Genomic DNA, 14,655 nt, shown 5'->3' on the forward strand with positions numbered 1-14,655 from the left:
GCCCGCTGCCGGTCCGCACCATGGCTGAGTGGCTGCAGCCCATAAGGAGCGCCGGGGGCCCCTGCCCAAGCCTGGTCAGGCCTGCCGGGCCCAGCACAGCGCACAGCACTGATTGAATAGTCGGTCTCCCGGTCTCTTCTGCACTCGGTCAGTGCAGCGCAGAGCACCGACTCCAGGGACTGTACCTTTGGAAATCAGGGGCCTGCCCCCTCAGCAACACATGCTGCAGGAACCCTGTGCTCTTCTCGGGTTTAAGGAGGCCCCAGTCTGCAAAGCCTAGGGTGCCTCCGTCCCATGCCGGAGCCTGACGATCCCTGGAGCACGGTTCCCACCAGCCAGGGGAGCAGGACTGAGACAGCATTCTAGCTGTGCTGCTAAAACATCTCTCGACTCCCCCCTGGGGGAGATGCCCAGGAGTCTGAAATGATGGATTGACTGCCTTGCATCTGGCAGAGACACCAGGGCCATTCCCGAGAGCCAGAGCTCAGCTCAGAACAACCTACAGGCCTGCTCCTCTCCGCATCATGGAGGCACCATTCCCAGCAGCCGAGGGCCAAGAAGGGCCTCGAATGAAGAGCCAAACGCAGAGAGGGGGCTTCAGGTCTCACTCTCGTTAGACCCAAGCTGTGTGACCGTTTAACCTTCCATTACAGAGATGAGACCTGCCTAGAAGGCTGGTGTGAGAATAGACGAGGCAGAGCTTCTAGAAAGAAGGATTTGGCAGCCCCAGCTCCCTCACAGCATTTAGCAAATGACAGAGACTATTTTATTTTTTTTGGTTGTCACATCTGGTAGAAGGATAGAGAGGAAAGACACTAGCATTCCTTTCTTCCAGTAGAGGCCAGAGGTGCTGCTTGCTACCCTACTACACTCAGGATGGCAAAGGCTATCCAGGCGAAGATGTCCCCAGTGCTGAGGTGTGGAAACGCTGGTGTGAAGGACATGGGTGAGGGACCAGCAGATGGCGTCATGGGTACATCGCTGAATTCTCACGTAGTCAACCACGGTTCAAGTCTCGGACCCAGCTGCTTAAAACTCATGCCAGGTGTATGTGCGTGCATGCCCAAAATCCCAAGAGGAAAATGAAGGAGAAGGGACTGCAGTGTGGCCATTCAACTGGGGAGAAAGGGGTGTGATTTCTCACTTTCTGTCTCTGTCTGTCTCCCCAGTGAGTGCATGCACTCTATAGCAAAAATCTCTCTTATAAAAAAGAAAAAAAAAAAAAAGAAAGAAAGGGACCGCAGTTAGCGTAATGGCTATGTCGCTGAACTCCCATGCAGCTGACTGTGGGTTGAGTCCCAGATCCAGTGGCTTAAACTCACACCGGGCGCGCGTGTGTGCATGCCCAAGATCCCGAGAGGAGAACGGAGGAGAAGGGACTGCGGCATGGCCACCCCCCCCCCGGGGGGGGGGGTATGTGTCGTTTATATTTTCTCTAAAATCTCTCGGTCTTTCTGGCGAGTGCACGTGCCTTATAGCAAAAACCTCCCCAGAAAAAAAAAAAAGAATATATTCTAAATAGAACAAAAGAAAAACTATTCTACAATAAAGCACTATTTAAATGCAGATAAATGATAGAATAAATTAGTTCTGAATTGAAACTGTATCTTTTTTTCTATTTTTTTTTTTTAATCTGGAGCGCTCCTTGACCTAAAACCATCTTTCTCTGAAGCACTAATACTTCTTTTCCGGCAAGGCAGCCAGGCCAATTTTAAAACCATACTTGAGAAGGTATGCAAAATGGTTGCCCTTTATTAAGATAATTTTTTAAAAACCCCCAAACTTTATTGTCTTAATAAAAGCTGTCCTTAAATTGTGTTTTATTTACTTAATTTGACGGTATGTTTCGGAGGGTGATGTTTTACACTTAGTGTTAAGTACCCCAAAGGTAATTATCTGGAAGAATTCTAGAAGAAAAACAGCACCGAGCTTAATATAGCAGGAACGTAAAATCGCCGGCACAGACGCTGGAAGAAGCAGGAGGCGCCCATCGGCAGCTGAGCTCGTCCAGCTGGGTTCACCCGGAGTGTGTCAAGCTTCAACTCGCCGGCATCTGTTCCCGCAAAGGCGTGCTACTTAGCAAAGCCCATCTCCCTTTGCACACCCTCCTGTAATTCTGCTTTTCAACCACAGGCACTGTGAATGTCAGGGTGTCAACGGGATGTACTCAGCAAATTGGAGGACGAAAATAAAAGCGTTTACATATCTTAGTCTGGTATACGACACAGGAAGATGTATGAGCTGAATTTTTTAAGACACACATCGAGGGATCAGCAGGTGGTGTAATGGTTACATCGCTGGACTCCCACAGACTTGACTGTGGTTTGAGTCCCAGACCCGGTGGCTTAAACTCACACCAGGCACGTGTGCGTACGTGCACAAAACCCCAAGAGACTAGAGGAAAAGGGATTGCGGTGTGGCCATCCTCCTGGGAGGCGATTTCTCACTTTCTATATCCCTCTATCTCTGGCAAGCATATGTTCCCTGTAGCAAAAATCTCTCAAACAGAAAGAAAATACACACAGGACTTATAAAATGGTTTCACAGGGGTAGCACCAGCCCCTTGGACCTCCAGAGAAACCCTCCTCACACAGCCCAGGGTGGGAGCTAACTGCTGATTAGCAACCAGCCAACCCCAAAGGGGTCGATTGAGGAAGAGGCCACTCTGCTGTCATCATTCATTGCTATTTAATTCAAATAAAGGGGAGAAAAGTAGCGCTTCCTACAAAGAGCATGAAACTTTCAACACTGCAAACTATGTAAAGTAAAATCAATTCGGAGTAACAAGAATAGAAGCCTCATCTGAATTGGCAGGGATCTGGAATCACCGAATAGCTTCAAGGACATGTGGTCTTAAGACTTTCAAGTGAGGACTACAACAAGAAGCAAGTTAATCGGGGCCTGCCTGATGGAGGCGGAGAGCGGCTCCCTGCAGATGGAGGGACCCACCTGACCCTGGCCTAAGTGCCCACAGCCCAGGTCTCGGCAAGACCGCCTCTGCTCCGCGCTCAAGACTTTCCACATTAACTTCAACCATTTTGGCACCTGTATTTTTAATATAGACAATTAATCAGTGCACAAGGTGAAAACGTGCCAAGCAGACCTAAAGGTACAGCTAAGGCCCTACTCAGGTTCAACCCTCTATCCTTGGCCCCCCACTTCCTGCAGGCAATCACCATCCCCCGTTGTGGGTCCTTCCAAAGACTGCGCGTCTAGAGTTTTTGTTCTGAATAGCTGGCTGACTGCAATAGTAAAGGCTGCCCACCCATTTTTTAATGTTCTCATCCATTTTGGTAAGTGTGGTGTATCTTCAATAGGTAAACATTCTCTTGTTGGATTCTGAGAAATGCAGGTGTTTATCAGGAATACCCATCTGCAAATTGTGCATTTCCAGTCCCACCGTCTGGCAGCGGCTGTGTGTCCAAGCCCGCTCAGCCCAGCTCCCCTAACTCAGTGTACTAAGAGCAAGGCACCTCCTCTAGCCTGCACCCCAGCAATGCACAATTCAATCTCGCACTGACCTGCACTGTCCCCATTTCAGAGACTAACGCCCTGAGGGCACTACACAGTGAGGTTTGAACACAGGGCTGTTCACTTTACTGCCTCCAACACTTGCCTTTAACCCATCAGCTCGGTTCCGCCTGCTGCCTGGTGACTAAGGCGGCCGAATGGCTCACTGTTCGAGTTCTAGACCTGGAGCTTGAGGAACACACTGGGCGTGTGCATGTGCATGTGCGTGCCCCAAATCCCGAAGGGAGGGAGAAATGGAGGCAAAGGGACTGTGGTGTGACCACACCCCATGGGGTGCGCGCTCTCTCCTACCCCTCCCCAGCACCCCCACAAGTGCACATACCCTCTGCAAATTGAAAAATAATTTTTGTTTTTTAATCTCATAGGTCACAGCAAGTGAGATCACAACCACACACACACACACACACACACACACACACGATGAACAACGTAAAACTAGACAAAAACTGGCCAACTCTGCATTACACTGGTGATTTTTTTTTAATTTTATTTTTTTAAAGAATTATTTGATTTAACTTTATTTATTTATTTTAATTTGTCTAGAGAGGGACAGAGTGAGAGAGAGAGAAAGAAAGAGCGAGAGAAAGGGAGAAAGCAAGCCTCCAGGTCCAGAACTCGAACGACAGTCGGCCATGTAGGAGTCTAACGCCCTTCACCACCACACCACCTGCCAGCCCATGCTGGTGCTTTAAACATTTGGGTAGTCTACCAGACCTTTCTGGGGGCGTCATTCCCATCAGGTTTTAGGAGTGATTTTTAGTCACTACACCTCAGTGATCCATCTTCAGACGGAACCCACCTCAACAACCATCAAATTACCTTTCCACGGAGATGTTTCTGCAGAGCTGAGTGAGTCTTTATAAAAAGAACTTTGTTTGTGATACGCTCAATGTTACTTAACCCTACCCACGACCCTGCAGAGTCGATGCCATTATTTTGCCCAATTTACAAAAGTAGAAAGTAAGGCTTACAGAGATTACTCACTTCCTGAGTTCTTCAGGATTCCAAGGTCGGTCAGCAGTTTGTGACTGGCCTGGGCAGTCAGAGACCAGGTCCTCTGACTCAATTCCCCACTCCAGTCACCTACCACATGCTTTGTTCTAAAAAAACCTTACTTATGTCAAAAAAGATGGAAACAAAAAGCCAGCCTATACAAATGGGAGAAAATACTTACATATGTATCTGGAAAAGGTCTAGTATCTAGACTAGCCGAAGAACTCAGATGACTCAAAAATAGAAAGTATCACTGGATTTTTAAGATATTTTCCCTGGGACCAGCAGTTAGTGTAATGGCTATGTCGCTGAACTCCCATGTAGCCGACCGCAGTTCGCATCCCAGACCCGGTGGCTTAAACTCACGTCGGGGGCATGTGTATGCGTGTGTGCCCAAGATCCCAAGAGGAGAATGGAGGGGAAGGGATTGCGGTGTGGCCATCCCCCCTCGGGGGTGATTTCTCACCTTCTGTCTCTCTGTCTCTCTCTGTCTTTCTGGAGAGCACACACACCCTATAGCAAAAACGTCTCCAAAAAAGAGAAACCTTCATAATGCTGATGTTCCTTTCAGATAAGCAATCATCAGATTAATATTAAACATGTCAAAAACTTAGTGATGAAATGTAAATAATGGTTGAATATTTCCATATCTCTTTAGTATGTACACAAAAAACTTTAAAAACTATCTATTGTAGCAAACTTGTTATAATTGAAGTGTTCCATTAACTGAGAAAACAGTCAGTCCTGTATTAAATACACCTGGTTTCATTCCCACATTTTCTGCAATGAGTGCTCAATTGCAGCTTCTTCTGCGGAGCTACGCACAGAATACTGTCAGACATGATTTGTGATGAGGGATAGATAGAGAATGAGTATTTGTCTACACACCCCCTATAGAAAAAACGTCTAAAAAAAAAAAAAAAAGATAATTTCCCAGAAAAGATATATGAATTGCCAAGAAGCATAAGAAAGATGCTCAACATCATTCCATTAGGGAAATGCAAATCAAAATGACAAGAAGCTATCACTTCACACCCACTGGTGTGGCTGCTGTATTGACTAGCGTTAGAAAGGATGTGGAAGAGTAGAACTCTCAGACATAGCTGGCAGGAACGGAGAATGGTGCCACTGTGTTGGAAAATAGGCTGGTAGTTCCTTAAAAAGCTAAACATGGAATTACCATATGGTCCTGCAATTCCACTTACAGGGAGGGACATGGTTCCCAACTTAGGATGGTTGGACTTAAAATTTTTCAATGAAGGTGCCAGCTGCTATTTGTTTTGTTTCTTTAAAAAGAACTGACGATGGGACCAGCAGATGGCGTAATGGTTACATCCCTGGACTCCCATGTAGTTGACCTCAGTTCAAGTCCCAGACCCAGCAGCTTAAAATTCACACCAGGCACATGTGCATACATGCCCAAGATCCCAAGAGGAGAATGGAGGAGAAGGGATTGCGGTGTGGCCATCCACTGGGGGGTGATTTCTCACTCTCTCTCTCTGTCTCTCTGGTGAGTGTATAAACCCTATAGCAAAAATCTCTCTCTGAAAAAAGAGAGAGAGAGAGGACAATGACTCTGACTTAAAATAAAAAGAATAACATGGCACCAGCAGGTGGCATGGTGGTTAAGGCACTGGACTTTCACACGGCCAACCGCAGCTCAAGCCCTGCATCCAGCAGCTTGAAAATCACACCAGTCATTTGTGTGTTATTGTTTTTATAGCTGCCAATCAGTCCGGAGTAACAGCTTTCCCTCTGTACAAGGACTCCTCATATTGCTCTAAGATAAAATACAATAATATTTAGGAAAACCTAACATGGCATCTTGGATCTAGTTTGGGGGTGAACCCAAATCCAACGCCATGACTACCAAGGTGACTGCTGCTATGAACACCCTAGAAATGGGAGGGGGCAGGAGGAAGCAGGGCTGGCGTGACTTTGTCACTGGGTGTGCTGGGCGGTTTACATCTACACACCGTGTACCATGACAGTGGCAGGTATGGAGGACGCAGCTCCCATGTCCAAGGACACACGAGCACGCACACACGTGAACAGCGCTGTCACACAGCGGAGCCCGGGTACGCACGGGAGTGTGGCGAGACGGTGCCCTCTGGGAGTCCGAACGGCATCACAGACATCGGGGAGCCTCGCAGATCTCATGAGGGAGGAGAGGGGAAGGCGTTCCTAGCAGACAAACTGCCCCTCCACAGGGGCAGGGTCATCAGTTGGGCCCCTCAACCCACCCAGTCATGGACACTCAACCATGCAGGTAGGCACGGTGTCCAGGGGGACCACTCACGTCCTCCCGAGGACAGCAGACAGCCACAGACCACGCTCCACGCTCTCCCGGTCACGTGGAGTCAACCAGGGCCAGTCAGTTGGCGAGGGGAGCCCTTCATGCCTCCTTTCTTACTGCCTGATGCTCCGTGATGCCCTGAGTGAACACCTGTGTCACTGCGGGTGACCAGACGGCACGGCAAAAGGAGGCAGGTCAGCTAGGGGCTGTGCCACGAGTGCCAGCTGTCACATGGGCCAGTCCTCGCAGCCACAGGGAGAGGGGAAGTGCCGCCCAGACCCCAGTCACCATGCAAGACAGGGCTCCACACCACAGAGCCCGGGAGAAGCAGCCCGTGACTTCAGCCGCTCTGGGCACGAATATTTATACTTACACTCCTTGAAAACTCAGCAGCTGTCACTGCTCTTTCAAGACCTCTTAAGATTAATAATAAGTTTTAAATCTTGTATTAGACAACCCTAGCCCTCCATGACCAAGTCTACATAAGACTTTATCCTGAAATGTGCATTGTCATTTAGGACTGCCTAACCATATGCCGATCTGAGCTAACCACGGTGACTCCGAACTGTTTACACAGATGAAGATTCCGGGGACCTCCTGTCGTCCTAGGTGCGGCTGTCACCATCTGCTCTCTGAAGCACAAGGTTAAGTGAGAGATGGAGAAAAAACCAGATGATTCGAGCTCAATGGAGTACCTGCCCGAGTGGAGTCAGGCCTGGCCCTATACGCCCAGAGAAAGGGTTCCAAATACAGTGAGTATCAAAAACTATTGAAAATATCCCAAATATCTACAGTCCCTTACTAAATACAGCCATGGTTGGAGAAAACGTTGGTACTTTTTTAAAATTTATTCATTCATTTATTTTAATTTGACCAGAGAGAGAGACACAGAGAGAGATAAAGTGATAAAGAAAGCAAGCCACCAGGACCAAGACTTGAACCATGGTCAGCCATGTGGGAGTGTCCCGCGTCTTAACCACCATGCCACCTGCTGGTCCCTGGTACTTTTATTTTTAAAAGAGATTTTTACTATAGGGGGCATGTACTTGCTGGACAGACAGAAAGAAAGAAAGCGAGAAATCACCTCCCCGGGGGGATGGTCACACCGCAATCCCTTCTCCTCCATTCTCCTCTCGGGGGGGTGATTTCTCACTTTCTATCTCTCTGTCTCTCTGTCTGTCTGGCGAGCACACGTGCCCTATAGCAAAAATCTCTTCAAAAATAAATAAATAAATAAATCCATAAAGCAATGCAAATACAGAGGACAGGCCTGAGGCCACCGTCTGGTTTTCGGGTCCCATCTCATGGAGATGTAAGTGGCTCCTTCATGAGAATGAAAGTGTATGACCGCTGTACACATATGTACCGAGAAAAGACTGGCTACATGCCCCGCCCCACGGAGTCACATGGTCTCCCTGTAGTCACCCATACAGACAAGGGTCTGGGCCGACAAACACCCAGCTGGTATCATCAGAGATTATAGCTAGGGATGGGATTGGGGTGATTTCTTTTCTTTTTGACACTTTCTACCTTCTGAATGTTTAATACCGTGCCTAGGTGATACTCGTAATTTAAAAAATGAGTATTTCCATTCTAGAAAATAGAAGGCCTTGATCAGCTCTCGGCGGTGAAGTCGCAGCGAGTCTTCTGCAGCAGGGGGACAGAAGGTGGCTCTGCAGTGCACCGTGATGCTCTGCAAGGCTGACCCACATGGGAAGGCTCTGGGTTTGTGTCCCGAGGCCTCCCTGAACACACCAGGCACACACTCGCCCTTAACTCAGCTGGCTGAATCTGGGGGTGGGTCACGGCATTAAGACCCTGTTAGGGTGCTGTCTCTCTCTTTCGCTTGCTCGCTCATGGAACAAATAAATCAACTTGGAAACAAAATGATTGTTTTTGCAGTGAGGGTAAGAAATGCCTGTGAAGAAGAACTCAGAAGAGCCAGAAATGGAAGCCCTGAGCTCCACCAGGATTTGGAAGCATGGCGCCCCATCTCACCACAGTCTAACGGTGGAAAGTCTCTACGAAGCAGCAGCTAAGTCATCATCACTGCATGTCACACATTTCTCCCTGTGGGCAAAAGATCAGGGGAAAGACACTAAAGCCGATTAATGTCAGAGCGGTAATGACTATGTTTTGAATACAAGCCACCCCCACAAGGGAGTTCACCTTCCATGTTCAAATGAAAAGAACCAAAGAAATATTGAAAATACATTAAGTTCCCATCAAGTTTGGCATTTTAAAATTCTCTCAACGAGGGGCCGGCAGGTGGTATGGTGGGTAAGGGCGTTGGACTCCCACATGGTCGACCATGGTTCGAGTCCTGGACCTGGACTCACCTGACTTGCTTTCTCACTTTCCTTATCTCTCTCTCTCTCTCTCTCTCTCTCTCTCTCTCTCTCTCCCTTCCTCCCTCCCTCCCTCCTTCCCTCCCTTCCTCCTTCCCTCTCTCTCTGCCCCCCCCACCCAATCAAACTGAAAAAAATTCTCTCAACTAGTCAGAACTAAAGCTGATGAAACAAAATCTTCCAAACTTAAATGTTCTCTAATTGCTTGACTTTTGTCCCCTTCACCCCACTTTTCACCAAGGTCATAAGTAACTTGAAGACAGCATTATTCATAAATTCCTCCAACTCTTCCACCATCTCCCGAATAGTGACTTTTATTGATTTTGAATGACCCTGAGTTTTTTGATGTGGCCACTTGAAAATAATGGGGTCTATCTGAAACCAGACACGTAACCACAAATGGATTAAGAAGCACACTAGTTTTCCTTGAGGGGATTGTCAAAGCACCAATGGTGGCCGAAGAGTCTGGCCTACCGAGAGGCTGCTTTACTGAAAATGGGCACTCCACGGAGCCCCAGCCCCTCGGAGTACTTCGGGCCAGCAGCTGCCTCTCGCTTGCACTGTCTTCCTTAAGCTAAGGGACAGCCTAATGAGATGGTTCCCATTACCACTTCCAACAGGAGACAGCAGATGAGAAAGAATAAAAACACCCTGAGGGCCAGCCCCACAGTCTAGTGGTTCAGGGAGCTGGACCCCACATGGGCCAGCACCGCAGCCTGGGGGTTCAGGGAGCTGGACCCCACATGGCCAACAGCAGTCTGAATCCCAACTTAAGCAGCTTGAAAAATATACTGGGGGACCAGTAGATGACATAATTGTTACGTCACTGGACTCCCATGTAGTCAACCGCAGTTCGAGTCCTGGACACAGAGGCTTAACACTCACGCCAGACACGTGTGCATGCACGCCCGAAATCCCAAGAGGAGAATGGAGAATCCCAAGAGGAGAATGGAGAAGAAGGGCCTGTGGCGTGGGCATGGCTGTCACCCCTGGGGGGATGATTTCTCACTTTTGTCTCTCTGTCTCTCTCCTCCCACGTGCCTTTCCGGTGAGTGCATGAGCTCTATAGCAAACATCTCTCTAAAAAAAATAACAAAAAGAAGAAATACACTGGGTCCTTTGCATGCATGTCCAAAATCCCAACAGGATGGAAAAATGGAGAAAGGAACGCAGAGTGGCCATGTTCCACTGTATCGTCCTCCTCTCCTCCTCTCCTCACTGGTAAGCATGGGCATCTTCTGGCAATAGCGGTTGTTTTTAATGACCTGAGCAGGTACGTGCAACACATAGTTGACAGAGCAGAGATTTAAGTACGCCCTCACTCTGAATCCTACGTTAGTTGTTTCTAAGCCAGAATGCCATACATTGGAACACAGACACGCTCAACTGGAAATTGCTGTTCCACGTTCAGGAACCTACCAAAATGCTCACCTTATACCCCCAAAGTTAGTTCAAAAGGCTTTCTGTCTCTCTGTCTCAGTCTGTCTGTCTGGCAAGAGCACACACTCTTCAAAAGTCTCTCCAAGAAAAAAATACAAAAGCCATCCGGTCAGCCATCTTCACCTCTTCACACCTGCTGGCCCACAGTTTTACTATTAACAGATTAATCAGTATTCCTGAAGTTAACCAGAGCACATGGGAGGAAATCAAATTCTACTTCAGAAAATCTCCCAACTTCTCTTGTTACCACCACTGGAATGCCTTCACTTTTTCTTCTCTCCTGTGATTCATCAAAATACCAATGAACTTAAAGCTGCTTCCCCCCTACCGCAATTCCTATTCCCAACATAAATTCCAGATTAATCAGTGATTTAAACGTGATCATTAGGGCTGGGTCTATGGCCTGGTGGATGAGACAGCTGGATCCCTCGTGGGTGACTACATGGATTGAGCCATGTAATGGGCAGCTTGAGGACCACGCCAGCCATGTGTGCGTGTGTGAGCAAAATCCCAACAGAATGAAAACGAGGAGGAGAAAGAATCGCAGCATGACCTTTCCCCCATAGAGGGTGTTTTCTCTTCTCCCTCTCTCCTGGCAAGTATATGCATCCTCTGGCCAAAAAAAAAAAAAAAAAAAAAAAAAAAAATAGATAATTAAACTATAAACTCACAAGAAGAATGTTTCCAGACTTTTGGAGCAAAGAAGCTCTCTAAACACAATGTAAAATTAAAAGCTTCAAATGAAAAATTCATAAGCTTGACTATAAAAAAGTAAAAGTAAATATACATAGCGAGAAATTCATTCAAACTCTATAAACAAATGACCCACCAGGAGAAAATACCTACAGTACAAATAACAGGCCCGAAATAAACATCCTCCATATTTAAAGAGCTATAGTGAATCAAGAAGAAGAAAACACTCAGTAGAAAAATGGTGAAAGATCTAACTTGGCAGTTCACATAAATGAGATACAAACGACCAGTGAATGCTTGAGGTCAGACTCAACTCCAGTCATGATTTCAGAAATGAAAATAAGGGGGAGTCCATTTTTATTTGTGGGAATACCAGAGACCCAATGCTTTGTGGGTTTTTTTTTTTTTTTTTGGAGAGGTTTTTGCTATAGGGCACATGCGCTCGCCAGACAGACAGAGAGAGAGAGAGACAGAAAGCGAGAAATCACCCCCTAGGGGGTATGGTCACGCCGCAATCCCTTCTCCTCCATTCTCCTCTCGGGATCTTGGGCACACACACACACACGCCCGGCATGAGTTTTAAGCCACTGAGTCCGGGACGCAAACCGCAGTCAGCTACATGGGAGTCCAGCGACATAGCCATTATGCTAACTACTGGTCCTGAAACCCAATGTTAATCATGCCCACACTTAATGAGAAAAGAGAACAAACCCTTATAAACAGGACTGGTGGGACTACATATTAGGACAACATTTTTTGAATCCAATTTAGCAATACCTATGAAAATCTAGAAGAATATATTCTACGATGCAGCAATTCCACTGATATAAATTAATCCTATAGATATATAGCTGGAGATTCAAAAATATATACATGTACAAAGACATTTATCACAGCATTAGGTATAACAACAGAAAGGAAACAGCCTTAAATCTCTATTAGCAGAGGACAGAAATGAAGTACTGATGTCCATTCCTGAGCACAGCCTCCAGCCATACTAAAAAGGGAAGAAGAGCCATGTATCGAATATGCTAGAATCTCCAAGATAAGTCAATCAGTTTTTAAAAAACACACACACAAAACAACAGTGTGCACTACATAATCCCATCTGCACTAAAAACAGAGGCAGATACATGCAAACCACACACACCCCCAATACATACTGACATGTGCCGGAATTTACTAGAATGACGAGAAGAACCGTTAAAGGCAATCATCTTTTTTTTTTTTTTTGGAGAGATTTTCACTGTAGGGCGCGTGCGCTCGCCAGACAGACAGAGAGAGACATAGAGACAGAAAGCGAGAAATCACCCCCCAGGGGGGATGGTCACGCCGCAATCCCTTCTCCTCCATTCTCCTCTCGGGATCTTGGGCACGCACGCACACGCGCCCGGTGTGAGTTCTAAGCCACCGGGTCCGGGACGTGAACCGCGGTCGACTACGAGGGAGTCCAGCGACATAGCCATTACGCTAACTGCTGGTTCCCAAAGGCAATCATCTTTAATGAGTCTACATGAGAGGACTTTAAAAAGCTCATGGAAAACAATGGGGACAGCAGGTGGTAGAGTCACACGGGCACTGGACTCCCACATGGCCCACCACAGTTCAAGTTCTGGACCTAGAGGCTTGAAACTACACCAGGAACATATGCATGGGTGCCCAAAATCCACGCATTGTTTGAAATCCATGCGTTGTTTTTTCATAAGATGTATTTTCCATGAATATTTTGAAGACTCTTCATAGAGCAATAGGTAAGGATAAGATCATTTTATTTTATCCTCTTCTGTTTTGTTTTCTAAAAACTACAGATACATAGAAAAAGAAAACACACACACACACACACACACACACAGATTGTTTTGCCTAGGTGTATATATAAAATAATGTATATATAAAATAATGACAAGATCTTCAGAATAATGAAGGCTATAGAGAAAAAGGCTTTAGAAGTAGGGCCTTTAGCTGGGCGCATGTGAGTGCCCAACATCCCAAGAGGAGAATGAAGGAGAAGGGATTGCAGCATGGCCACCCTCTTGGAGGGTGATTTCTCACTTTCTCTCTCTCTCTGGAAAGCGGTCGTAGCCTAGAGCAAAAAATCTCGCTTAAAATAATAAAAGAAGAAGACGTAGCACCTTTAAGAAGTGTACGAAGGAGCCAGCCTGGCATGGTGACTAAGGCGGCTAGATCCCACCTGTTTGACTGTGTGGTTTGAGTCCTGGACCCAGCGGCTTGAGAAACATGATGGACGCATGCAGGTGTATGCCCAAAATCCCAAAAGGAGGGGGAAATGGGAGAGAAAGGATTGTGGTATGACCATTCCCCAGAAGGGGTGCTTTGGCATTCCCCGCCCACCTCCTGCAAGTGCATGCAACCCCTGGCAAAAAAATCAAAACAAAACAAACCCAAGACAGTGCAACTACCCTAAGCACGTCAAGGAAAAGGGGATGTCTCTTAAAAAAAAAAAAAAAAAAAAAACCTCATCATGAAGATTCTAGGTGGTATCCAGAGCCAGAGCAGCGAGATATAAAATATTGCACAGAGCCCTGAGCTAGAAAGCAGGCAGGTTCCAGTATATGGAATTATCAGAAGTCTCCAGTGCGGATCTGCCTACCAGACACATGGAACACGAAAAAGACACAATCCGAACTAATGCAATGAAACAGGCAGCCCTTTGAACAGGACTCTTAAAGGATATTTATTGCCCTGGATACGTGTATTTGGTAATTATTTCCTGTGTTTCGATCATTGGAAATCTCCCACGATAATCCTATCTGTGTATCTAACACAAGACCTCCCAAGATCTGGACAGCACAATAAATCCCATTTGGATGGTCAAGCACCTGAGGACAACGGTACACACTGAGAATGCGGAAGCTCCTTGCCAGGACATAATCAGTTCAGGATCTAGGTTTTATTTAAGGATGGCTGGCAACCACTAGTCTTCACCAACTGTAAATCTTAGTCCTCTGCCTCCGCACTGAAATCATCCACTTGAGCTGCTCAATAGACCAATTAACAGCTGCCTACATTGACAACAGAAGCAAGAAAAGTGTCTTTGCAGAATCAGTGCCCTCTGTATTCTACCTAGGAGGAAAATCCTACTGCCTTCTCCTGACTTTACATTTAAATGCAGCCGGACGCATATGAATCCGATTAGGGTAGATCTTTAAAAAAAATAACATGAGAAACAGCTTCCCCTAAAACAGCAGATAATTGGGCTGAAAGGGAGCCATCCCGGTTTCTCAAACGCCTCCTTTTTCTCATGGTTACTTACCTTAGAATTCGTTTCCATGTGGTATTTGGCACAAGCGCGAAGCTGAGTCACCCAAAACTGTTTCTCTTTTGCATCTTCAG

At 46.7% G+C, this 14,655-nt stretch overlaps 1 protein-coding gene across 1 annotated transcript in view; it reads right to left on the reverse strand.

Annotated features, from left to right (window-relative positions):
- Window positions 1-14,655, reverse strand: part of OSBPL10 (oxysterol binding protein like 10) — a gene marked incomplete in the record, with an annotated part of 330,123 nt that overhangs the window by 188,345 nt on the left and 127,123 nt on the right. The window contains 1 exon segment of the mRNA XM_027775946.1: window positions 14,576-14,649. Within this exon segment, the coding sequence (XP_027631747.1) occupies window positions 14,576-14,649 (74 nt within the window).

The sequence above is a fragment of the Tupaia chinensis genome, unplaced genomic scaffold (genome assembly GCF_000334495.1).
Source record: "Tupaia chinensis unplaced genomic scaffold, TupChi_1.0 Scaffold000617_2, whole genome shotgun sequence".
NCBI classification, from domain to species: Eukaryota; Metazoa; Chordata; class Mammalia; order Scandentia; family Tupaiidae; genus Tupaia; species Tupaia belangeri.